The following is a 25,728-nucleotide window of genomic DNA, read 5'->3' as shown; positions in this document are numbered from 1 at the left end:
TTAGTGTTAATTTTTTTGACATTTTTCAGCTTTTGAGTCTTAAGTCAATTCCAAGTTTTAAATTTTAAAACTTGAATAAAAGATTGAACTCTGGTAGGACCGGGGAGTAGTCTTTGATTCTGTTTATTATCTGCATGCTCTGCTTTTTCAACAAATGTTATTAAAAATAACATCTTTCAGCTAGTTGTATTTCCTGAAAGCAGATAATGGTAAAGAATTGGCAATAAATATTTCTCTTTTTACTTCAACTCTGCTGTAACATTCTTCTTAGCTGAGCAGCTCCAGCTGTGATCTTCTCTCAGAGCTTCATGTTCCTGACCATGTAACCACTTAGTTTAGTGAACAGCTGTATTTGAAAAGACAGCTTTTACGAAATGCAGTACAAGTGTATTTGGTGTCTCCCAGGAGCGCAGCCTTCCTCTGAAGGTACCTACATCCCTGTGGTGCTGCTCTACGCTTTGCTTTTGAACTTGAATTTCTGTAGGGCTTGCCACACAAGTGTTCATAAATGTTTCTGTGATAGTTGGGGTTATGAACCTTCTCTTTTTGTACTATTTTTGCATGTGTTGCATTCTCTGGGGTATGATGTGGATACAAACTCACTGCTGATTAAAATGTCTTGTGAAATCTGAGCTCGGGAACTCACAGAATCCTGCATATCTCATGTATCAGCACTTCATATATTTTTTTTTCTTTCTTGTGTTAAAAGTAAAAATCAAGCTATGATATAATTCTGTTATACAGGTACACATTTGCTTAGATTACCTTTGTCTCAGTGAATTTTGTGTTCAGAGACATGGATGTGTTTAACTTGTGCAGGCTGTGTCGCACAGAGTAGGTGCAAGTAAGTTTTAAAATAAACTTTGTTCGACATCTTTTAAAGAAACTGTCTTAACTGTTGGATTTTGTTGTTCCAGAGTAAGGAGATCAAGCTTGCACATGCCACAGATTTCACTGAAGTGCATGCTACTGGGAACCCTTGGAAACCCCGGCAGATTGTAAAAATAACAAATAACCCTGATCAGATAGAGAGAAAAGGAAGCTTCCTTGGAGATGGTCAGCATTTTTCTCAGCAAAGTGAAAATTCTGTCTCATTCACAAGCAACTTGGAAAAAAAATTAAAACCAACCACACTTATGGAAAAGACCTACATTAAAACTGTCCGAGCCACCATGTTTGACCATAATGTTCAGAGGCATAACGTTGCTGCTGATCAACCTGGACCAGATTCTGCACTGACAATGAACAGTGCGCCTGAGGCAAAGCACGACGTGGTGACTTTGGGGCACAACAGACGATCGTGGATGGGAGAAGTGGAGGAAACTGCTAGTCTAAAGCAGGAGTATCACAAGCAATCTGATTCGTCAAAACATATAGCAGATGTAGAAAAAAATGGAAAACCAGCTTGTTTGAGTGAAGAAAAGAAAATTACTCCGGGAATTCTCTTAGAAAAATCTTGGGTTGAGAAGAGTGAAAAACCCACTCCTAAAAATGCAGAAGACTCTCTAATTTACCAAAGAATAGAGCCGAGATACGAAATCTTTCAGACGTGTGGTGAGAGAGCTCTTAGTGAAGCCATTACAATGGCTCCTGAAAAAAAGGCCATGACACTCAGAACTAGAAAATCGTCCGTGAAAGAGAATAAAACCGATGAGGATGTTTTACACACTGGTCAGTTGGCTAGGACAAACAGTAAAACTCTCTACTTGAAAGAAGATAACATTATTTCAGAAGCTAGAGACACAAAAGGTTTTGCGAGCAGGTCTGTGTTCAGAGAACCTACTGATGTTTTCTCCAGTGAATGCACTTTACTTGAACAGAAAAAAGATTCTGGGAAAATTGAAACTGATCCAACCTTAATAGCTGAGAAAATACCTTATTCTACAAACAAAAGTAAATATTTGGGAATGAATGAAAAAGTAAACAAACTCCATTCTGAAAGTAAAAATGATAAGAGTGAAGTCTCTTCCATGGATAAACCAGAGAGGTCTAATACGATGAAATGCTCTTCAGAGAAAAGGAGTTTTAGACCAGGTGGGACCGACAGCTTTGAGTTCAGAACCAACTTTGATCGCGAAGTTACTTCAACAAGTGTAAATAAGCATGGGGTCCAGTCGTCTTCAGTGCTTTTGAGTGGACAATTTTGTAAATCTTCCAGTAGCCACCTCCCTGATACAAAAGTACTAACCATTAATAAAGAGGAATCGAGGGCCTTTGGCTTAAGGAAAAGCCTAGACTTAAATTGCAAAGAGCAAGACTTTCGCTTAGATAGTACAGCTCATGGAAACAGTGAAAAACTCAGAGTAATAGATCCCGAGGAAAAAGTCAGGAGAACCAGAAGTAGCGTTTCTGACTTGAAGATTTCTGAAAGATGGAGGAGGAGAACCTTGCCTCAGGATTCTGTCAAGACAGAAGAAGTCGTCTGGCTCACCCCTGAGAACATCAAAAGGCTGAGTCAGACAGATTCATTGCAATTGGATGAAGGTTCAGTTAAAAAGAGAAGCAAAAAAAGCAAAGAAGGGATGGAAGGGAGTGAGGCAAACCAAACTCTTCTTGGCAGTCCTGATGATTACTTGAAAAATCAGAGTTCTGCCTTTGAGCCAAAGGCAACTTATTTTGCAGTGACTTACCAGATTCCTGGTAACAAAAAAGAGAAAAGCTTTGTTGGCACTCCTAGTGCAAATGAAACTAATACAATTTCTAGCTCAAGTGAGGGAGCAACAATTAACCTGGACCCTGTTCTTCCTGGAAGGTCCAAACCTTTATTGCAGCAACCAAATAAAAATTTGGTGAGTACAAATTGTAGAGAAGACGCACGGGAAGTGTATGTTAACAAGGATTGGGTCAAAAAAGAAGACAAAGATGACATTTTTTCCAAAAACATTGCATTTGGTAATTTTCGTTTGTCTAGGAAAGATAACCAACAGTATCATGAAAGAGGTCTGGATCATTCTAAAGAGAAAATTATAGATGTTGATGCTTTCCTTTTAAAACCGGATCTGGATAATACAGCTCAAACTGATCTCAAAGGTAGCAGACGAAAAGTTTCCTCTTACCATGAACCCAGATCCCCCTTGCGTTTTGCACAGTTACATAAAGACAGTGAACTAGTCCCCCAGAAAAGAAGTGAAAATAATTACGATTTATCTGAAAGGAAGGCTGAGGACGGTTACAGATCCCAGATTCTTGATATTGATGCGCTTATGGCAGAATATAAGGAAGAATCGGTGAAGGCCAGCAACATTCAAGACAAGCTCTCTGAAGATCACAGTTCGTTTAGTAGGGAGAAATCAAAGAACAAAAGAAATGTGTCAGATAGGATGACTTCTTCCTATAGCTGGAAAGACTGGAAGGGATCAGATCACTATTCTGTTAATAGCAAACAAGGTGATGGTGCAGAAGAATACTGTAGGACAGAGAAATTAATTCTAAATGAAAAGAGCGAAGAGAAACTGGAATCACGTAGCCCTGAATTTGATAAACAGAAATCCAAAGACAGAAAGTTCAGTCCTCCGTACTGGGGAAATCCTAGTGGCTTTTTTCCAGATAAGTTTCTAAATTCACCTGTGGAGTTCACTAGGAAGAAGACTTTCATTGTTGATGAGGATGAAGAAGGGGACTTAACTTCCAGGAATCAAAGTTCAAAATTTGTCATTGATAAGGTACAGCCTATCAATGTGGTTGCCACAGACCAAAAGCTGGACGTTAATTTTTCTTCCAAGTTGTCCATAAAGACAGATGATGGCCTCTTACCGAAGAAGTTGGTCACAAAAGAACAGTTCTTGGAGGTGTCTGCAGAAGGTGATTGGAGCAAAAATGTAGCAAGGAGCTCTATAATGAGGAACAAAGACGATGCAAATAAGACAGTGTGTGAGAACAGCTCTTCCAATGTGAAAAGTAAAACTGAATGGAAGAACTATATATCTGGTTTAGGAAGTGCACCCCCAGATTTAAGACGATCCTATTCAGAAAAGAGCCGCCAAGGAAAAGACAATCTACTGCTCATGCAGGAAGCAAGGGGAAGAAAGGATCTGTACCGACCCAGGCAAAGCTTTCCACTGGAAAGTGCAGATAATGGGTGGAAACAGAAGATGTCATCTCAGTCAGAATCCTTCTTCCATGAGGATAAAAAGGTATTACCACATGGGTTCTAAGTGTTGCCTGTAACTAAAACTGAAAGTGAGGAGAAGCTTTTATTCTGTGTCTCTGCTGCTTCTCAGCATTAGCTGTGGCTTTGCAGCAAGTGAGCAGGTACACACTTTTCAATGGAGTTAATTTCCCATTGGGTTGTATTTTCCTGAGAATTTGTATTATACTAGATGACTAGATTTTTGTTTCAAGTATATAGATATTTATTGATGTTTCCATGGAGAGCGTGAAAATGCTTTAACATAGGTGCATATTATTTTATTAATGCTATGAACCTAGAATATTGAATTGTTAACTCTGCAATTTTATAATTACTTGAATAGTAGTAGTTTGGGTTTTATTGTATAAGTTGTCAACAGTGATCTTTTTGGAGTTGTTTGTTTGGGTTTTTGGTTTTGGTTTTTTTTTTTCTGTAGGAAGCAAGTTGTTATTTTTTTACTGGGTGAATGGCCCTCCTTTGTATGTGCTGCCTCACTGCTGATACTGACTTTGGTGAAATGCAAGTGATCCCCTTAACGCAGCGACAGGTGAATGCATTGATGCAGAGCCAGCTGGAGGCTGATGGCCACAATATTTTTCCGTTTTGCGTTTTCAACTTTGAACTTCCATTGGTTTTTGTTTTTTTTTTTTTTAAAGAGCTTTTTATATACATATGTATGTGTACGCATGTATATGTAACAACATCTATCACTTTATTTTAACAGGCTTCTAGGAAAGAGTGGACCAAGCAGAGGTCAGACAAAACAGATGGAACAGACTTTTCATTGGTCTCTACTCAGAGAAGCTGCCACAGTTTTTATAAGGACAGAAGGGCGGCCAACGGGACGGTATGTTGTTTTGGGGGGGTTCTTGGGCAGGGGCTAGGGGAGAGAGAAGGGAGATGCAGCCTGGTGTACCGCATTCAGCACTGTTCTCCTTTTTGCACATAGCTGTGACAGACAGCGTGTGTGTTCCCGCAGAAGGAGCAGGTGCACTTGCTGCGGAGTTCAGCTGGCAGAGAACGCTTCTCCCTGGGGTTCCACCACACTGGGCTGTGCCAAACCTTCAAACACAACGCGCTAACCATGCAACTTGTTCGGTTTTCTTTCTAAGAAAAGAATTTTCATCCTGAACTCTTAAGACGGGTCTAGATCTTTATGCTTTTTGTTTGTTTCTCAGCTTAGATAGTGAAAATTGGTTGGATTCCAGAAAATCCTTTCTGGAAGATTGTGTGGACAAACAGAACCATGTCATAGCCTGAAAAATGATGGGTTTAATTTTCTTTCTGTAGGCAACACACAGTGAAGCATCACAGCTGCCTTTTTTGGTAGTCTGATTTGTCTCTAACATGCATACTTTTGGGAGTAAATTCCCACTTAAAGTTGTTGGGCGATAACTCTCCTAAATTACAGAAGGATTTCCTGACTTCAGTCACAGACAAATTTGATGTTGGGAAATAGTTAGCATCCTGTGTCCAGGTGTTGGTCTGAGATACAAAGTAAAGATCTGAATCTTCCAAAAGTTATGTAAGGAAAGAAATAGAAAATTTTTCTGTGGAAAATAAAGGATTTGAAAAACACATCAACAGCACGGAACTCTGCAATTTTAAGAGAGATGTTGCTGCTGCCTCTGAAATCCATCCTTACTGGAAGGTGGAAGGTTTTGAACCACTGCAAGTGCGGTGCTACACTTTTTTTTTTTTTAACCCTTGTGCATGGAAACAGATTTGATATGCTGGAATAATACTGTAGTCACTTCAGAGTGCACTCCTGTGTAACTCTACACCTACAAATTTGTAGTTTTTGAAAATCTGGATGTCTCGCACCTTTTCAAAACTCTTCCACTTGCACAGAAAAGGGGTGGCTGAAACTAACTGTCCCAAGGTCAAAGCTCGTCTGTCCTCTCGTTCTGCTAGCACACTCGCGTGGTGACTGAGTGTATCGCCCTCTGCGGAGACCCTGGGCTTGTAATTCCTCATGCTGCTATTTACAGCCCTTTAATAGAGAAGAGACAAAAAGACAAAAAAGGAAAAGAACTGAGCGAGTTCTTTTTTCTCTTTAAGTGAAGAAAAAGAAAAAACCCAAACCTATAAGGATTTTGTAAACAAGTTTCTGAACAGGAGTTTTGGAAAGAGGCTTGTATTGTTCCAATTCTAGTCTTAAAACTCATGGAAGATATCCAGGGGCTGATATCCTCTTGTCTTTCCCATTCTTAGCATGGACTTCAGCTTGAATGTTCATCTTAGTGGGAGTTTGGGTTATTTACAGAATTGGCAATTATTATTTAATCCCTAGAAGTTGTTATATGCCATCAGTTTACAGTGCAAATCTGTACGGATGTTGTTGACAAAGTAGAATACGTGGGAGAAAAGTGCTGTGAGAAATAGAGCTGGGATGATGGAACTATTCAGGTAGTGTGCTGGGATAAATGTGACTGTTATTGTCTGACTTGGTTGTTAGGTGTGAGGTTACTCAGAATAAACCTTTGACTTCATCCAGTGTAGCCTGAGACAGGAAAGGAAGGCTGTCAGCCCCACTGAAAGAGAAAACTGGCATGTCTGCATCCACTGGAATTCAGTAGGATCCGAGTGCTTTACTCCTTTGTAGTGCTTTGAAAAGCTTAATCGTGGTGTATTTGTTGTTCTGTAACGCCATGGTAGTGAAAAGGGCAGTCTGGCCTCGGCACACAGAAGTTGTGAGTGAGCAGGTGTGGAGAAGTGATTTTTACGTGCGTTTGGGAAGTGGAAAACTCACCATACTTTCATGTTTTCCAAAGCCCCATATAGATGTCGCAGAATATTGTGTAAAACGGAACCACTTCTTCTGGCACCAGGGTTAATACCTTTGTTTTCATTTGGAGAAAATACAAAGACTTTGTGCAGTCGCCGTTCTCATTGGTACGTTCCAATACTTCCCTCTGGTGGAGAGATGCCTCGTAGTTGTGTTTGAGTTCGAGGGATGTGAGAGCTCGAGAGAGATCCACAGGAGAATCACAGTTAAATGACATATTTCCTCTGAACTTGAATGCAATCTGTGTTTCACATAATGCACCTTTAAAAGAGGAGAGAAGGAAACAGAACTGCCGCTATTTTGCTTGAATGCTTTCTAGTCTGTCTCTTTAGTTGTGCAGTTCCTTGCTTTTTCTTGTGGCCTAGTGACAAAAAATATGTTACAGCATATATCACTCATCACTCAAGATATCGTTATCTTTCTAATGAGACCGTAGAGCTCAAAATCACAACTTGCTACCTTTATTGTAGAATAAAAGACTCACTTTCATTCACGTTCACTACTAAAGTAGTGTAATGAACTGTCCCGTATTCTTTGATATTTGATAAACCAACTTGAATTAATATGCGTTTGTTGCATCATTTCCCATCTGCCTATGATAATAAACAACTACTTGAATAAAATTTTCCAAGACAGCTAATGAGCTAGATTCTTATGCATAAAGACAATTCTAAATGGAAGCAAGGTGCAACAGTATAATTTTACTTCTGGAGAAGTCATTTCTTTGTGATTATATTCTGGGGAATCTACTTCCAATGAGGTTATTTTTCGAAACACTATGTAGGACTTCTTTGAAATCAAACCATTACAATATAGAATTGACCATGTGGGACTGGTAGTTGAAATTGCGAAGGGTGATACTCTTGAGATTTAACGCTCACCTAGATTGCGCTTTTTTTGTTTTTGTAATCTCTTTTGAGTTTGTGTTGCTTGAAAACAGAATAAGGCTTTTATAAAGATTCCAGCATCGTGGCTAGACTATGATGGTCTGTGTTTTTACTAAGGCTGGTACTTTCTCTGTAAGTCTCCTACAAAGAACACCTTCAGTGCTGTAAGCATTGCAAGGCTGGCAAAGCATCACAGCACCCAAGGAGGCGATGTTCCTAGAGGAGAGGAAAGGTGTTCTGTACGTACAGCAATAGCTTCCAGACTTCACCACCTTTGAAGACTGTGGTGAATGAGTGAATGCATTGGACTGTGGTGAATTAATGACTGTGAACGTATCGTACTACCAGTGGTTTATGGGCTGGAGTTCGAGGAAGAATTGGGCTACAGCATCTCTATGTACTTTTTTTTTTAAAGTCATGTGTTCTGCATCCTGAAAAGATGGTTTCCCTCTCTGTGAATAGTAGAAATATCACAGTCTGGTGCTGCCCCCTTACTTATTTGGGCTGTTCCAGGGTAGAGGATAATGAAATCTGCATTTTAATGTGGTGGTCTTTGAGACTGCAGAGGTTTTACAGTTTAAAACCTTCAAAGGTTTTAAGACTGACAGATTTCTTAGAATATATTTATCTCTGAGATCAGTAGCATTACATGTCTCGCATACTGGAGAACATGTTATAATCGGCAAAACTATTCCTGCTATTGTGTAGTCGATGCTTTAGCGTTCTCTGGGCTGCCTTTTGTTGAGATGTCCAGAAAGTGACTTAGGCAGCAGGAGTCAGCCGCGTACCGTGTCCTTGGCGTTAGGACCAGAGATGGACTTCTGCTTTCTGGGGTGCATGAGTGACAAAGGTACAGCTGAACAGCCAGGCAGACTCTTCTAATTTATGATTTCTGGGGGAATATTTTGGCCTTTCTGTTTCTTGGAGGTTAGAATCTAAGTTTATGACTGTAAGCTTTGTTGTTAGTATTTTTTTAACAAGTGACTGACTGTTATAAATATTACTGCTAATTGTAACTCAGTGCTTAAAGATTCTATTCCAACATAATTTCCCCCCCTTTTAACCCTTTGATATAGCTGATTCTACTAAAGAAGGAAACTATTTCCACCTGATAGGGAATTAAGGAAAATAATAGAATTTATGTGAGTAAATAATATCCTGTTTGCATCTCTAGAGCTAACAGTATCAAGAAGACAAAACTTTTCTCTGCCCGCTTAAAAATATTTACTCCTTCATGAAGCCGAATACTTCATGTTGTGCTTTAGCCCGGCCGGCATCACAGCATAGGCCTGAAAATAAAGTTGTTCTCCTTGTGTTTGCTCTGGACAACTGGGATTTTAGCTCACAGAATTGGCTGTACATCTCTCAGACTCGAGCAGGCAGAGAGCACGGCTCCGTGGTTCAGTGCCTTGGGCCATTGTCAGAGTCTTTTCCTTGAGACCTGGAATGCGATTTGAGGGACCGGGAGCCCGGGTGCTCTGGTACACCACTTGGATTTCAGAAGATGTTGTCAAGTATTGTCTTTCATAACTTGTAGTGATGCCATTGCAGCTGACACAGATCTTTAAATCTCTGACGTTCGGTCACAAACCTCAGTTCCTGATTAAGTCATCAAGACTGACAGGAGTCTTATGAATTAGAAGCTGAGGAATGTGCCGTGTTGCTCATCCCCCAAACAGAAGTAAGTGCTCTTGCTCTACTGGACTGAAGGGATTGCACCCTCATCTAGAAAGAGCGCAGCTTTAATGCGACTCTGGTTTATAATTGAAATTGCTGGTTTGTGTAGTTAAAATGGAACACTCTGGGACTAGAACTGGTGTAGGCATGAATTATTTTGAAGCTTCTGGTTATATATTTTATTTACATATTTTATATTTAACTTTTGTTTTTCCTTTGGTGAGAAAAATCTGGTATCCATAATGGTATCCATATAAAGATGCACTTATTTGAGACTGATGTGTGGGTGGAGAAGAATTTGTTTAAGAAAATCATGAGCTGACTCTTAAAAATAATTTGGAAATTAACTGCAAGGGAGGGAAGATAAATATTTTATAAACTTGTGCAGATGAATTTATGGTTTAGCTTCTCACAGATCACCAGTTGTTTCCAGTTCTGCCCATGACAGCTCTCTCTCCCGCCCATCGAAAAGCAAGCGTTCTCATCTTCGGGTTGTCTAAAGCCTCTAACATTGTGGCTTCGCTCCTTCCCAGGTAGCAACAGATGTACTAAAAAAATCATCACATGTGAATTGTTCTGTTAGCCTAAAAACAGCATCAGCCTGCAGGCAAATTGAAAGAATTTGTCAGCTCTACAAGATCTTATAGGTGGCAATTAGAAAAGTGGGGGGTATTTTTCTTAAACATCCAGACCCAGAATCTCAATCAGTGGAGACTGTGGAGTCCAGGAGCTGTTTTGTGCCACCTCCGCGACGTCCCTCCCCGGGAGAGGTGAGAGGAGTGCTGGCAGGGGGAAAGGCGGTCGGGGCCCTCCCTGGCACTTAGCTTTCCTTCTCCCATCAAAAAAAGAGACATGGGTCCAAAAAGTAGGAATGGATAGAAATGGTATGATTCCCGTCTTTGCTTTTCACAAAATACCGACCGTCGTTTGGTCACTTAGCTCTGCTTCCTATTTCTAAAAGCAGCCCCGAGGAGGATGACCCGTGTTGGTTAATAACTCGTTTGCCCAGGCTTTCTTCCTTTTTTGGTAGTACTCGTTTGCTGGGAGCATTCCAGGGGAACATAAAAAGCCACTTTGTTGTGTCTATTTCTTCCCCTTCACAAAAGACATTTTTATATTAAAAGCAGGAGCTTTTCTTTCATGTGCGGTTTTTCCTTTTTCTTGCACATTACCGAAAAACAAGGTCAGCTCGCAACCCCGACAACTGCGGTGGCATTAATAGCGTTTCATAACCCTGCCTGCAAAACAGAGCGGGGTCAGAAGCTTCTCTTTCCTTCCAGATGAAGGGCTTTTTAGTGCGAAACCCAAAGTGCTATTATTAAATCTAGACTAACACGTTAGGGATTACGGAGATGGGAGAAGTCTGAGCAGTTAGATGCTAAATAACAAGTGGTTAAGTCACATGGCGCTGGAGCTCAGCTACTGCTTATAAGTAGCCACAGCATCTGTTAAAGGCACAGAGCTGAGCGCGGTGACGTGGGGCCGGGCAGACACACACCCTACATTATTCATGTTGCTTTTAATTGCTCCGGTCTGCTTTTAACTGCTGCTGGAGGCGGGGAAGAGCGGGGAGGCTGCATCTAGCGAGGATGGGTTTGCGATAACTTTGAGCTTTGGAAGATGGAGTATTATTACTGTCCGCGTTTGCTGAAGTTGCTGCAATATTTGTGGGTGAGTGTACTCTTTAATGTAACTGTGCTTACCAGGTTTGATGTTTTTAACTGTTTTCAGAAATCCTGAGACTGTTCATATGTAGCGATAACTTCACTTTGCAGTTTCTTTCTCACCTTTCTGAATAGTAATGTTAAACTTGGGATTTATTTTGGGTGAGAGGCTATTTTATCTTTAATACTCACTTAAAAGGAGGAGACTGCAGATTACTTAAATGTGCCTCAGAAGACCCTCTTAGTAATTGGATTTTTTTTCCTTGTTTCTGCTTAACCATAGGAGTTGTAGTTTTGCACACTGCGTATTGGAAATGTTCTTCCCCATTTGTTTAAAAGCTCTCCTTGGGCTCTGGAGACGGCTGCTTCCAGCAGCACTCCTTCCCCTGCTGCTAGCTAGAGCTGCTGCCTGCTACGTAAGTGAAATGGCCAGTGCTAATGGCTTTAGAAGTGTGTATTCTTACAATTCCTCACTTACTTTTCATTTGACTGTTTTAATAGGTTTTGCCCTTCTCAGTGAGCACTTCCTCTTCAGACAATCCTTAGGGCCCTCTTCAAGGGAAACCTCCTTGTAACAGGCTGCTCTTACTGGGCTAGATCGCCAGCTTTGCAGGGCTACTTCTGCACAGTGATTGCTATTTGTCTGATATTTTCACATTTATAAAAGATGAATTTGATTTTTAAACCCTTTATGAATAGATACTGTATTACTTCGAACCTAATGACTTAATGTTTTAATTTCTTCTGTACTGATCAAATACCACTTTTCATTTGTTTGTGGTATTGTCTGCATTAATCTAGTAATTTTTTCAGCTGTAAATTTGCATGTAATCAGCACTGACACTTAAAACCTTTTACTGTTAGTTGTTTGGTAGCACATTTTGAAACAGCAGCAAAGAGTTGGCTTCCCTCATTTAGAGTTTAATTTTACAATCCTTGCCTTGTATGTGCTTTGATCACTGGTGAGATGAGATTGCCCACTGTAAATTTTTTGCAGCTCGAGAGAAAATGGTACTGTGCATTTTCTTAAAAAATCTTTTCCTGTTGGAGACTGTAGTATTGGAAGTCCTTGGATATTTCTGAAGTTGTTTGGGTTTTTTTTATTCGATTAGCTAGATTTTTAAGAGGCAAGCTTTCTTTAAATTGCACATTAAAAAATTAGCGTGATGTATCAGACTTTAGTACAGTGAGTGGGAGGATGTTCTTCGTGGTTTGCCAGTGTGAGAAGTCTGAGAGAGATGTCTGAATGCTTTTGCTTTCACATATATCTAGTGATTTTCCATAGGGCCAGGAAAAACAAAACAACCTTTTTGATCAGTGCAGAAGATCACTGGAACGATATCTCCTATTGTGCAGTTTTAGGCTGCAACAGAACAGGTATGTTCTATTTTTGGTGTGTGTATGCTCTTAGAGGCCTTGAAGTATTTCATAGGCATTTTCATTAGTGTACACTCTCTTACTATTTTGCAAGAAAATATTGGAAGGTATAATTGTGATAGTCATGATATTTTATATATATATATATACATACACACACATGAAAAAAGAAATGTGAAGGGAAAAGCACAGCTGTGCCTTTTGTCACTTTCTGTGTTGATGTTGCAGCTGCAGGCTTCTAAGGAGATATTTATCAGTTCTCTCTATTTATAATCAGGAGTAACCAGAGATGTTGGGGTTAGGTGTCAGGCTTTGTGTTGAGTTATTTAATCTATCTTGGGGAGCTAAGATACTTTATTCATTAGGTAGACATACCTGAAGAACCTGTAACTCTTAATTAAAAATGTTATGGTGATTATCCATTTTTAAGGCTACTGTTTTGAGTTATTGATAGGTTGCATCTCTTCTGGTGTGTATTTGTTTTACTCCTACACATCAGTGGAGCTGTTGGACATCAGTGGGCCCACTCACTGCCAGCTGTCTGCTAATTATTTGCTGTTTCCTCTTCTGATCTTTAAATAGGATATTTATTATTGTGATCTGTAGGAAAGTTGTCAAAAGAAATCCTCAAAGTATTTTTTGAGCACAGCATAGTTTATGGTCAGCCTGGGTACGTGTGAAATGATGACTGACCACCAAGAAGTCTGTGGCCTGGTGTCAGGGGTGTTGAGTGACAGCTCTAAGTTTCTGATAAGTCTCTACGTCCAGGGCAAAATGTTCTGTTCAGCAGGTTGTATTAGATGCAGACAGAATTCTGTCCAGTAATCCAACCTTGAGCTCCCTTTTCAATTTGAATTGGAATAATGAGAAGAAGAGCAAGCTTATCAAACCTGGATCATTTGCACTCTTAATGAAGCATGCCGCAGGACTCTGAAATACTGCAGCTCACTCTTGGTTGTTGTTTTCTTTACGGTGATGTAAAACACTGAAATAGGGATTACCGAGAGGCAGGTTCCTATGGAAGACTGAGCATTGGATTTTCTGATGACAGGAGATGGACTAACAAGAACTACTGAGAGCTACTGCTGCAACTATACCAACTTGTTAAAAAAAAAAAAAAAAAAGAACAACAGAAAAGGCAAGAGTGCTGATGGAGCCTTGCAAGATTGCTGCATAAGGCTTTTATTTTTATGAGTCTTTAGGATGGCTGTTCAAGAATCCAGAAGTTCCTGGCTAGTGTGATAACAGAGTCTGGTTTTGGTCAAATTAGTTGATGTTTCTTTGAGAGGGGGAAGAGCAGGACTCTTTAAACACCACTCTGGTTTGGTTCACTCTCAGTAAATTGGCTCTTCATACTATAAATATGCTTATTGTTGTTGGGAGAGATTTCTCGGAAGCTTCTGGTTTTGTGACTCCATCAATGTATTGATCCGTCTGCCATTCCAGCCGTTCAGATAATAGATGGTGTGAGATACAACCGGGCTTTGCTGCTAGTAGGGGAAAAAGGGCCCTGGCTGATCCTAGGTCTGTCTGCAGCCCTTGGTAGGGCTGCCGGTGGTTGGTCCCACCTTAGCCTGTGCTTTCCTGGAGGCTGCCGGCGGTGCTCGTTTCCTGTTTACCACCCAGCTGGTGTCAGCACTGGTTCCTCTCGCTGCCTTTTCTATCGACCTGGAATCCAAACTTAGCGCGTTGCTTTGTCATATGCTCGGTTACAGGCTGTATTTGTTACTTGGACCCCCTTGGTCAAACGCTCGGCTGAGCACAAAGCAGAGCACTGTGCGCTAATCACCAAACGCGTTGTGGTCATCTGTAGTTCAGCAGCCGAAATCCAGAGACTGAATCATAGCTCTCTGTATTCCACGTCATCACTTCCTTCTCTGCTCTGCCATGTACCTTCCTCCTAGCTGTGATCTTTTCATCATCTTTAATTGGGTAATTATTGTAATTATGTATTCAAGTGCCAGTCTTTCAGTGACCATGTGTAATATTTATTGTATTTGAGTATTCTCCAGGATACATGGGGTATTCATCATCCCTCTCCCAGCTGGTGAGGAGCTTTGCTGCAGCTGATACAAGACATCTTTAGGTCTGACTTGCATAAGAAGTCCTTTAAGTGCAGCTCAATAGTTTGTTGTCCAGCTGCTTGCATCAGTTGCGCAGTTGAGCTGGTCAGCATGCCAGGTATGCAGCCACAGCAATGAGGTTTCCTGTTTCTTTGTAATGCCCTTTGTCCAATAACCAACTTTTTTGGCTTGCTTGTGGACACAGCCACTAGTGGAGCACACTCAGTTGGTTCTGTTCCTGTCCTTAGCCATCTCAAAGTTGCGAGCTATTCTTGCTCTGCCTCGGGGTATTTTCTGGGGTGCTCCGATGTTGTTGATGTCATCTCTTTTTTTGATGTATCTGAGGCTACAGCAGGAGCACACTGATGAATAACGATCCGTGTCACAAGTAGGACCAGGTAACATAAGCCAGCTCAGCGAGTGGAGGTCAGACTTCTTGCAGTGGCAAGAGCTAGGAAAGCTCTGGATGCGTTCCAGAATAGGTGCTGAAGGAAAAGAACAGGAGCCCTGGCTGATTTTGAACAGGCACTGCAGCACTCATGGGAAGAGGAGGGTTGATGTCGGGGCATGAGCTGTCCTGGATGCAGGTTTTAGTGCCTTGGTTGGGAACCAGCTGTGACTTGGGTCACAGCCACCTTCAGAATGGTCCTGGCTGGTTTGATGGTTAGTGAGGGGCCTGGCTCAGAGTGCCGGTTGGACCTGCGGCTGTGCTGCTGTGGTGTCAGAGACAACCAACAAGCACAATCTTGGGGCTCAGCGGAGCTACGTGAGTGCTGTTCAAGCCAGACAGGACAGGTAATGTCAGCAGATGAGAGAGGACACCTGGAAGAGCTGAGAGCAACTACCAGTGCACCCCCGTGTATGAGAGAGCACGGTGATCTGTAAATGTGTGATCTTCCTCTTAACAGCTAGATGTGACCTGGTTTGCATCCCCCCACAGTGTGTGTAGTGGGTGGAAAAATCCTCATTAAATGCATAGTTTCAGGAGTTTGAACCAAGTGTGATGGGAAAAGCATCTGGGGCAGGTGAGCAGCTGAAGATGCCTTGAAAAGATGAAAACATTATAGATACGGTCCAAGAGTGGCCTTGGCTCCCCTTGCACGAAATGAAGTTCCAAAAAGCCTGTGGGAGACCGGTGTCCTATTAGCAGCAGAGAATCTCTCGTAAAGCCTGTAGCTCTGCGTTACACGTATGTCTCATGGGGGTACGCAGCTGAAATGAAAGTGCCGCCAGGTTCATTGCTCAGTTTTGGCCTTCTGGTGTGGATGGTGGTGGTGAGTCTCCTGAACGTGCCAGGTACCACTCTTGATGAGTTATTTCTTCTCCGTCGGGCACTCGTCTTTGCTCAAATAGCAAACAAATGCTATATCCTGAAAGCATTCAAAAGAAAATGGCATGTTTTTATATAAAATGTTATCCTGTAGCACTATGGTTTAAAAAGACCTTCTTATTCTTTATTGGCAGGCATTAAAAAATAATTATAAAATCAAAAGAAAATTAGGCTATTTAAGTAAGAAGTAAGATCTAAAGTTTGTTTTGACAAGATTTTAGTTTCTACCTTTTAAGAGCGGTTTTGACACCCGTTTATCAGGTGATTCCAAAGGAAGTGGCATCTCGATAATAACCACGCTGCCGTGGCATGTCACTGCAACAGCGTTTGGATGGTGATGGAAGGAAACCCTAATCACCGGTCTGCACGCCACGTGTATGGTTATCCCTGTTTTACGGGAGGGGAGGCCTTCTGCGTCGGTAGTGTGTGGCTTCCCTCCGTGCGCTGCCTGGGCACCCCTGTGGACAGCGTCTGCTGCCGTTCCGTCACGGGGTTAGCTTTTGATGACGGGGCAATCGCATTTCAGGCATGCGGTTTTTCCAAAGACTTCACAATCCCTCACACCAGGTTGTGTCTGAGACAGGTCTGCTGCGCTGATGTCAGCAGCTAAATCTTCCTTTCCAAGAATCTGAGTAAACGAAGCCCTGGTGCAGGGAAAAATCTGTTCGGAAAGGCGTTTTACCAATTCCTGCTGTAGAAGAGGAATTGTAACTTTTGCGTCACTGTTAAGAGCAAGCAGACAAAACAAACCCGCTGAGGAAGCCGGTTCCCGGTGGGAACACGAGAGAGTGCTGTTCAGCCGCGGGAGGCCGGCGCGCTGGCCCGAGGCCACTCGCCCTCAAGGGAAACAGTGCCGAATCCAAGACAGTTTGTTATAATTAGGCGTGGTATGAAGTTTAATTTACCATAAAATGCTTTTATGAAATAGTGCGTTCTAGGCTAACTCGGTGCAATAAGGTTTGCGTTCAGTACGATGTAACCGTTTGTAGACCTGGCAGTTTTGTTTGGTGATGACCGTGTGGTTCTGGGCTCCGAGCAGCTGGAAGCGGGGGACGGGCTGCCCGGCCCCTCTCCTCTTGAATTTCAGTCCAAAGTAGTGAGTACGCTTCCGCTACGAGGCTAAAGCGGATTGTTAAAGCTCATTTATACATACAAAGAAGAGGTAACCTCACTGCCTCCCTACTAATATTTTGATCTAAAGTTGTTTTGACTCAGTTCCTGCTTTCCCATGCTGTTGTCCACGTTGCTAATGCTGGGAGACAGCCAAGTTCCCACTATTGTTCTGGTCTTTCAGCAGTTGCGAGTTGTTCGTACAGCCAGTCGTGTTTACTGTACTGAAAGGAAACGGCGTTGTAGAGAGCAACTTGAGCATGGTGACAGTAGCGCTTTGTAGTGGCCTTGTCTCAAGATAGGACAGGGCTTTGTACTGCGGCGCAAAGCTTCTCTGAAAAAGTGACTCGAACGTAAATCTTAAACCTGAATGAAGCCTTTAAAAAAAAAAAAAAAAAAAAAAAAAAAAGTTTTAGTGATTCATGGTTGAGGCTAATAAATACCTGCTGCATTAAGGAAGGCAGTATGGATTATTTGCTAACCACAGTATGTATTTGGCAAGTTTTTGATTGCTAGGGTTGGAGACTGCAGATGTCGGATGAGGTTGGATTTACTTCTGGATTTGTTCTATAATTCAGTAATATTTCACAGTTCAGGGCAGGAAATACAGCAAATCTAGTTGAGAAGACAGAAGAAATTTCAGCAAATCAACCTTTTAGCTCTGCAGAGCACCAGACCGAGCAGGAAGTAATGCACTTAATCTAAAACCCGTAACCGAAGGCCACACCTGTAACACTGACCCTGATAAGCAACGTGCGATGTGACCCGCTGCGGCGTGGCGGGGGGTGCGTGCCGTGCACTGCTCTGGGCGCCGGAGCAGCGTGCTGGCTGGGTGTCGCTCGCTGCAAGCCCGGGGGGGGGCTGCAGGCTTGTGGTCCCCCACCAGCGCGCTGACCGCGGCCCGGGGGACGTGGGAGTGTCGGGCTGTTGTGCGGTTGGGCTGTGCAGCCATCCTCCCGTCGGGTGACGTGGGGCTGACGTGCTGTGCCTGGGGGGAGGAGGAGGAGGAGGCAGTAAGAGCAGAGAGTTCAAGGAATAATGGAACTGGGTATGCGTGCGGTGTTACAGAACTGGCAAATAAATGCTCTTGCTTCTTCCCTAAAAAAGGCATGTTGCAAGGTATAATGGATGCAGGATGTATTGTATAAATTTATACCTGATATTTGCTCTACTCATGGCGATCAAGAAGTGGCTCACGGAAATGAAAGGCACGTGGAATAGTGTTTTGTAGGGAGAAAATGGAAAGAAAACTGGGTGTTCAGCGCTTCCTAGCTGTGCGGTGGGAAGGGGTCCAGGCAGTTGTCAGGCAGCGCGTGGTTACGCTGAGAACAGCTGACGTGATTTAAGATGAAGTCTTACCTTCCAACTTCTTGTTACTACTCTTTCAAGAAGGAAATAAACCTCTTGCACAAAAAAGCACATCCTTTCTTCCAAGTGTTACGGGGATTCTGAAAGTCTGATCTGACCCTTCAGGGTTTGGAGATCACCTGAGCACCTTCTGTAAGAAAGAGACACCCCACCGAATGTCTCCAGGCAGACGGAAATAAAAAGTTCCATATTTTGTCTTTGAAAGGGACGACAGAAACATACTGTTTAATAAATAGTAACCTTGGCTTTTACTGACTGACTTGAGAGAGCAGCGTGCTTTGGAGCAAATCTAACTCTTCAGAGAACATATCGTTCATGCGGTCGGTCAGTCTGTCGCTTCCTGAAGCTGGCCCCGGTGTGTCGCTGTGTTTTGATTTGCCCGGCGCGCGGGAGCACACCGAGGTGGACCCCGACTTCAGGTGCGATGGTACCAAGCAACACTAAATCTTAATGAGATTTGAGGAGACTTTTCCTCACTGCTAGAACCTGCTCAATAAATGTAATATGTGGGGAGCAAATCCTGCTTCCCTGAAAGTTCAGCTGTGCACAAAAAAGAGCTCTTCTGGCATAAGGGGGTTCCGGCCATTACAGGGTGGGGGTGCTGAACCCCATCCTGCCCATGTGCTGGGGCTGGCTGCCTCCGCTGGAAAGTGAGTGCTGGCTGAGGCATGATGCTACAAAACTGCTCAGACCACGTTTAGCGAGATGAAGGGGAACTTCATGGTGAAATTGGCAGGAGATGGAATGAAATTGGTGAATCTGGCATTATTGCTGAAGTCGGGTTTTGATGCTTTTGCAGAAGGGTGCTGGTGAGGAGGGCTTTGGATGACTGCTCGTATGCAGGTCTGAATTGGCAGTAAAACTCTGTATCATGCAAAGAGGAGGAAATACTTTGAATGTCACTTCATATCGGATTGTCCTTTGTCCTTTGCATGTAATTTGACTCACTCTTACAGGAACAAGAGATTTCCCAACCCCTCTTTCTGCCATTATCATTTTGAGCAGAAGTAACATGTTCCCATGCTTGTTTTGGTTCACTTCCCTTCTTTGCCCTGAGAGAAAAGTTGAGCAGTTGGAGGTATTTTAGGCCACATTCTGTCCTCAGGAAGTGTCTGTTAAAGATGTTTTGCAGTTTTACCTGAGCTAAACGTGTGAGAGTCTGTTGGCTCAAGTGATGGAGAAATAACTCTTCCCGTGTTGGACCTAACGTCGGAGCCCTGGCTGTGGTAGCAGTCGGATTTGCCTCCCTGGTGCAAGGAGATCCCGTGCGGGCTGAACGTGTTGCCCTGTGGCTGCTGGGCATGCTGGGGAGATTCCCAAAATGAAGATTGGGACCTTGGGGAAAACCGAATCAGTCCCGTGTTGAGACTTTGTGTATTTGATCAGAAGAACAGAGCTGCTCCTGAGAGCTCGGGCAGGTGTGCAGGGAGCACGTGGTGCTCGGCCTGCTCCGTGTGCGTTTACGTGCTCGTGCTTTCCTTTCACTGTGCAAACAGCTTCCTCCTCGTACGGCTGAGCTTCACGTTGTGTTTCTTGTCAAGGTTAGGTATCTCCCCTTCTGTGAGACGGCTCCTGCTTTTCCACAGCATCTTTCTTGGGTGATACAGAAGCTAAGGTCCAGCTTGTTGCTCAGCTTGTGGCTAATGTGTCTATAGTTTTCAGCCCACCTAGGAGGGAATGGCTAGGATTTGTCTGGTAATGTTTATCAACAAAAAACTTTGTTCAGCATGGATTTTTATTTGTATAAATGGAAAAATTGTAACCATTTTGTGCTTGGCTTGATCCTTTCGACACAAACAAATGTAAAGAAAATGTTTTTAGGACTTTCCAGAATATTTGTGCTGTAGGAATTTCCTGTTTCTGTTCTGTTCTTCAGTTTTTTCTCCTGCATTGAGATGGAAGGGAAGTGCCGAATGATTATGTACATGGGCTTTCAAACAACATAGTATATTTTTAGCTTGTTCCCTCAGCTTTAACGTGAATAGCTTTGTTTTTATACTGAAACAATTCAAGGTACAAAACCTATGCATGTTCAGGATGTTTAACTGGGCCTTTCTTCAGCTCAAGGGAAACGATTTGGGGGACAAAAGAATTAACATTTTCCAAAAAGCTATCTTGGCACTCTAGTTTTTGCAATTGTTACTGGTAATCTTATTTAAACTTAAATTGTTTAAAAACTTAGATTAAAAGTTGTATTTCACAATTACCTTTGTTTAGACATTTTTATTAGTCTTGGAATAATTACATGGCAGTGTAAAAGTGCGCAGAGCTCTATACAGAGAAGCGGATGGCTGACTTTCTGCTTTGATCACGAACTGGGAAACTGCAGTTTGCCACTGATCCCATCAAGGATGGCTGTGGCAGTAGAATGGGAAAATTATTTTTGCAGGTATAAACAAGTATGTTAATTGTTCAGTCATGAAAATTATTACTGTGTTTTCCTTTATCACAACTGTAGTTCTGTAAGGAAAACACAGAATGCAAATTTAAGGGGTTTTTTTTCTTCTTATCTGGTTTCTCTAATACCGGTTAATTTGGAGGAAAGTGCAGCTTTCAAGTGCATTTGGAACTTAATAAGACTCACTCTGTGCCTCCGCTTTCCCCTGTTCTTGCCCTCTGTTACCATTTTTTAAATTTAAATCCGTAAGATGTGTAACTATCGTACTTAAATGTGCCTTTTCTTAAATGAGAACGCAAGGTACAGCATTTTATCTTACTGTGGTGATAGTGCTGTGATTTTTTTAAATTTTGTTTTGTTGTTGTTACCACGTCCATGAGTGTTACGTATCTTTCACAGAAACAGTAAGACAAATCTAAATCCATAATCTAAAGAGTGGATGTAAGCCTCGTGACACCATGAAACGTCGGGAAGGGTGGTGGGAGCGGGGGGATGCGGATGAGAGCTTACAGGAGTGGGCAGGGAGGGGATGACAGCTGGGACGAGTCTTCTGGTGAGAAGAGGCAGGCTCTGGGGTGGGCTTGCAGGCAGATTAGGTGCGTTCAGAATCTGACCTTCTTTAGCAAACATTGCAAAACGTTTCTCTGTGATAAAGGCTTCGTTTCATATGTGCTAACGTGCTGCTTGCGTGAGAGGGGAAAGATAATGCCCCAGAAAAATGTCTAACTTTTTTTTTCTTGTCTTGCTTGAAGTGTGTGGATGTCTAACTATGTGTTTCAAGTTTATTGATCAGACTGGGTAACTATTTTTATTTTTTAAAAAAAGATCGAAGAAGAAAAGATGTTAAAAGTGGTAGATCTCTGTATATAAAACTGGTTCAGAACCTTGCGTATAGAAGTTTAATCAGCTGCATACTTAACACTTCAACATCTTTTTGCTGGTTTTCACTGTTGTGTTGGACAATTCTCATTGTGTGCGGCAGAGAAAGTTTTATTTGCCAGAAGATGTGGATGGGATAGGAATCCCTGTTCAGGCATAAGCTTCAGCTTTAATAAATTTTCACTAGGTACCAGACGTTTACCCCTTTAATGTTCCTGCCACTGTGTTGGGGTTATAGAGCGTCAAGTACTTCCCTCGTGCTCACTTCCAAATCCTCTACTTCTCTTTAGAGCTGGCCATTTAACATTTACTGCCTGAGCACCAGATGGGTTTTTCTGCTTGTTTCCATGCTTCTAACTCCGAGTCATCCTTACAGATGAACGTGTTCAGAGTGACAAGGTTGGCATGCCCACAGTCAAGACAAATTGTATAAATTAGGGTGAAAAGCCCTTCTTTCCTTCTCCCCAGGCAGGCGATACGCTGCTTGCACAGATCTTCGCAGCGTGCGAGTTTTGTTTCCTACGGGGAACCAGGGAGAGAGGAGTTGGACTGCAGGCGGGGAGGGGAGGCCCTGTCCGATGGAAGCTCCGTTTTTATCAGCGCTGAGCGTTGGCTCTGCCTGCCAGCAGAGCTCAGTCTGTGCCAAGCCTGAGGAACAGGGTGTCCACTGTCCCTTAGCACGTGGATTCGGGAATGGCTCATACCTGTGCCTTTGCCTGAACAGGGATGTTCCACTGGTGCTGTAAGATAAGGTGTACCTGGGGAGTATGAGCGTTCTGCCTTTTTTTTTTTTTTTTTTTTTTTCCCCTCTCCTTATTTCACTGCCATTTTGTCCTCCCTGTGGTCTGACCGAGTCTCTCTCTTTACAAGACCTGGAGAAAGGATTTATTTCTCTTGTTTTGTCTTTCCTTGTTCCTTTTTATTGTCCTCTTTCAGCTGGTATTAAAGAAGATAACGTGCAGTGTCTTAGAGCTACTTGGTTGTTTGTGAAACCTTGGCAGAGCGTATTCATTTATACTGGGGAAGTGGCAAAACCCATGCCGTAGGTCTGCAAGGGAAGTTGCTGGAGTCCTCCCTGAAGTCACTTCCATGGCAGGGAATGTTCTTGTTGCTTTTCCTCCCTTGTATGAGGGATCTCTGGTGTGCTTGCCATAAAACATGGTTGTATTTATAATGCTTGTTGTGCTTGGAGAGGATTGTCAGGTTAGCACCCAGCAAGGCACAGAATAAAGCCTTCCCCTGCCTCCCGTGCTGGGAAGTTGGGCTGGTCTGGATCATCGTTTTCTCCTTACCCTGGATGTTTCAGCTGGAGCAGGCAGGATAGCATGATGGCAGCCAAGAGAGTTCAGCTCTATTATTTATCAAATGAAAGCTGTAATACCACAGGTGAACTTCAAGAATAAGGTAGCTGTGGAATAGGGATGCGCAGCATGCGAGTGGCATCGCTTCTGAACAGCCGGCTGTCAGAGTGCTTCGGTCTTCTCGAGCTCGCGGTGCTGCCGTTCCGTTGTGGGGTAGGAGATGAGGCCACGATGAGGATTTGTCCTGAAGTGACATGGTCTGTGCGGACACTCCTCTGCTGGGGAATGCGATGTCTTCAAAGGAAGGCAAATTGGTTTCTTAGTGACGGCTGTCCTGGAGCAAATTTGACTGGATGATAAATAAAGAATTCTTGTGTCCTGTTCCAGATCAGATGAGACTCAGATTTCAGAGCCAAATTGCAGACAGTTTTATTACGTAGGCGTTTTTGCAGTTACGGGGCGTAAGTATCAAGCAATTTCATTTTGCTCTTCAATCTGTAGGAATAAATTAAAAGTATTTGTCTGCAAAGGCACTGGCACTGAATTTCAAAATGTAATTGTTTCCCTCCAATTGAAATGCATTACTTCTTTAAGAAATTAGTATTACTCTGACATTATTATCTCTGTTAAAAATAAAGACTTAAAAATAGCCATGAACTACATTGAGATACTTTATGAAGTACTTTAGCACCTTTCTTTAAAAGTCTTTTGTATTAATGTGTGCTTGTGTCAACTTTCCAAACATTGGTCCAGGATCTGTTCTACTGCAGCCTTTCCTTGCCCACTGGTTTGTGAGGCCTCTAGGGGCTTTTAAAATAATATAAGAAAAAGTCTGGAAATGGAATTTCAGTCTCTTTTGTAGTTGGCTGTGTGTATGAGGGGAGCGCCTTTAAAGTCAAGTTCTGTACAAGTTGTCTTAAATTCTGAATAAGCATAAATTAAAACTGTATATGGGAGGTTAATTTGTTCAGTTTCAGTAGGAAACGAAAGTAGGAATAGAAAACAAACATTTAGTGTAAATATTGAGATGCTCTGTTTCAGGTTACAAAAGAGATTTCACTGTATATAGACAGTGTACAAAGTCCTTGTGCTAAACTGCTCCATCCATTCGACTCTCTTTTTCTGGTCGGTTTTTTTTGTTCTTTTGACCATAGACTGCTCATGGTTATTGTGGCAGGTGAAACAGGCTAGGCATCTGAATGAGTTCTATTTATTGTACCACCATGAAAAAGGAAAAAACACCAAACCCACCCAACTGCTCCCCAAATAAAACCACTGAGCCCCTTCATCTTCAGCTGTGTTACGGTTCATGGGGAATCTTGGATCTGAGGGATGGGAAAGCTAGGTACAGCAAATGGGGAAAAGGATGGAGTAAGAAGCAAACTTACCTCGATGACTGGCTTAGAGTCCATGTCGTGTCAATGATTTTGTGATGGTATATGCGATAGCGTGTGAAAATCAGAGGGAAGCAAGATTTTTGTTGTCTTTGGGATGCAGCAGGGTTGGCTTTGTTGGGGCCCGTGCCATAAATGTGTCGCAGTACAGGCATCCCAGGTACCGGCGCCACAGCCGATGGTGCCCAGGGTGTTGGAAGCAGCCGCGGACGGTGCCAGCCTGCTGTTGAGCTGCGGACAAGGTGCCAAACCTGATGCAGGTTGTTGTCTGGACTGCTGGCTTTGAGACGGATGGATGCTGTGGGGTGAATCCTATCATCTCTTTCTCCTCTCTTGGAATAGACCTTGATTTTTCTTTTTTTTTTTTTTTTTTTTGTTTCCCCTAGATGATGCGCATCACAGCAATCTTCTACACCCGTGCACCAAGCAGCTTGTTATGGTTTTGAAATTATGCTGTGTTTTGAACTCTGTCAAGTATAAACAGGTGCAGGAGCTTGAACAATTCCAGTGTTTTGTTCATGGACCTGAACGCAAGCCTTTTGTCAAACTTCAACTCTGTGTTAATTTTTTTTTTAGCTTAAAAAGATTGCTGTGTTCTGTGAACAAAGATGAAAATTAAAGGCTTTGTGCAGTAAGACTGTTCTGTGAGCAGTTGTGACAGCTCACTGACAGTAACAGAGGAAGCGCTTTAATTCTATAAGTCTGATTTCTCACCAGTAAAGTGAGATTTAACCTGGCAGACAAACTTAGACAGCTTTTACCCATAAATCTAATAACCTGATGGAACGTTGTGTGTTTTTCAGATTTCCCCAAATCCAGATATTCTACAAAATTTACCCAAGGGAATCTGTCTTTTTTTGTTTGTGTAACAGCAAGTCATTTTGAAGAGAAGGGGGGGGTGAGAACTGGTTAAGGCTGTTGTAAAGCAGTTCAGTTGGTCTTGATTTGGAATGAAAGAAACCCCCTTTGCTCCAGCTGTTAGGCTTTTGTGTTTCTGCCAGATGTGCGGCCGGGGCCCGGCTGGGTGATGGAGTGGGAGCAGGGCTGTTGTGCGCTGGCAGGTTGTTGGAAAGCCTTGGGAATGCTACTTGGCATTTCAGATGGCTGAGTACTAAAGCATTGCTTTTTTTACTTTAAATGAGAATTTGAAGGTGACGTGGTAAAACCTTTTATTATGGGATGTTACATGTAAGAAATTGAGCCTGTCGTTAGGAATGCCTTCCTTGAGCATGACAGTTCAGATGGCAAAATAGAGAATGCAGAGGGAAAAATAAGAAGCGTATGAAAAATGTAAGTTGTTTTGTAGTGTCTGAGGAACCCAAGGAGTAATTGAGTCTGGAGCTGTGCAGCTAAGCTCAGCACA

The 25,728-nt window shown here is 42.6% G+C and overlaps 1 protein-coding gene across 3 annotated transcripts in view; it reads left to right on the top strand.

Annotated features, from left to right (window-relative positions):
- KIAA1671 (KIAA1671 ortholog) overlaps positions 1-25,728 on the top strand; it is an 86,533-nt gene that overhangs the window by 27,485 nt on the left and 33,320 nt on the right. The window contains exons 5-6 of one of the 3 annotated variants that reach the window (XM_075770040.1): positions 918-4,133; positions 4,854-4,976. In XM_075770040.1, the coding sequence (XP_075626155.1) occupies positions 918-4,133; positions 4,854-4,976 (3,339 nt within the window). Of the gene's footprint in view, positions 1-917; positions 4,134-4,853; positions 4,977-10,857; positions 11,153-14,391; positions 14,455-25,728 lie in introns of those variants that run through there. The other 2 variants (XM_075770042.1, XM_075770043.1) reach the window with 2 other exon arrangements.

Source organism: Balearica regulorum, chromosome 17 (assembly GCF_011004875.1).
Source record: "Balearica regulorum gibbericeps isolate bBalReg1 chromosome 17, bBalReg1.pri, whole genome shotgun sequence".
Taxonomy (NCBI): Eukaryota; Metazoa; Chordata; class Aves; order Gruiformes; family Gruidae; genus Balearica; species Balearica regulorum.
Note: the sequence above shows the minus strand (reverse complement) of the source record. Positions and strands in the feature narration are given on the sequence as shown.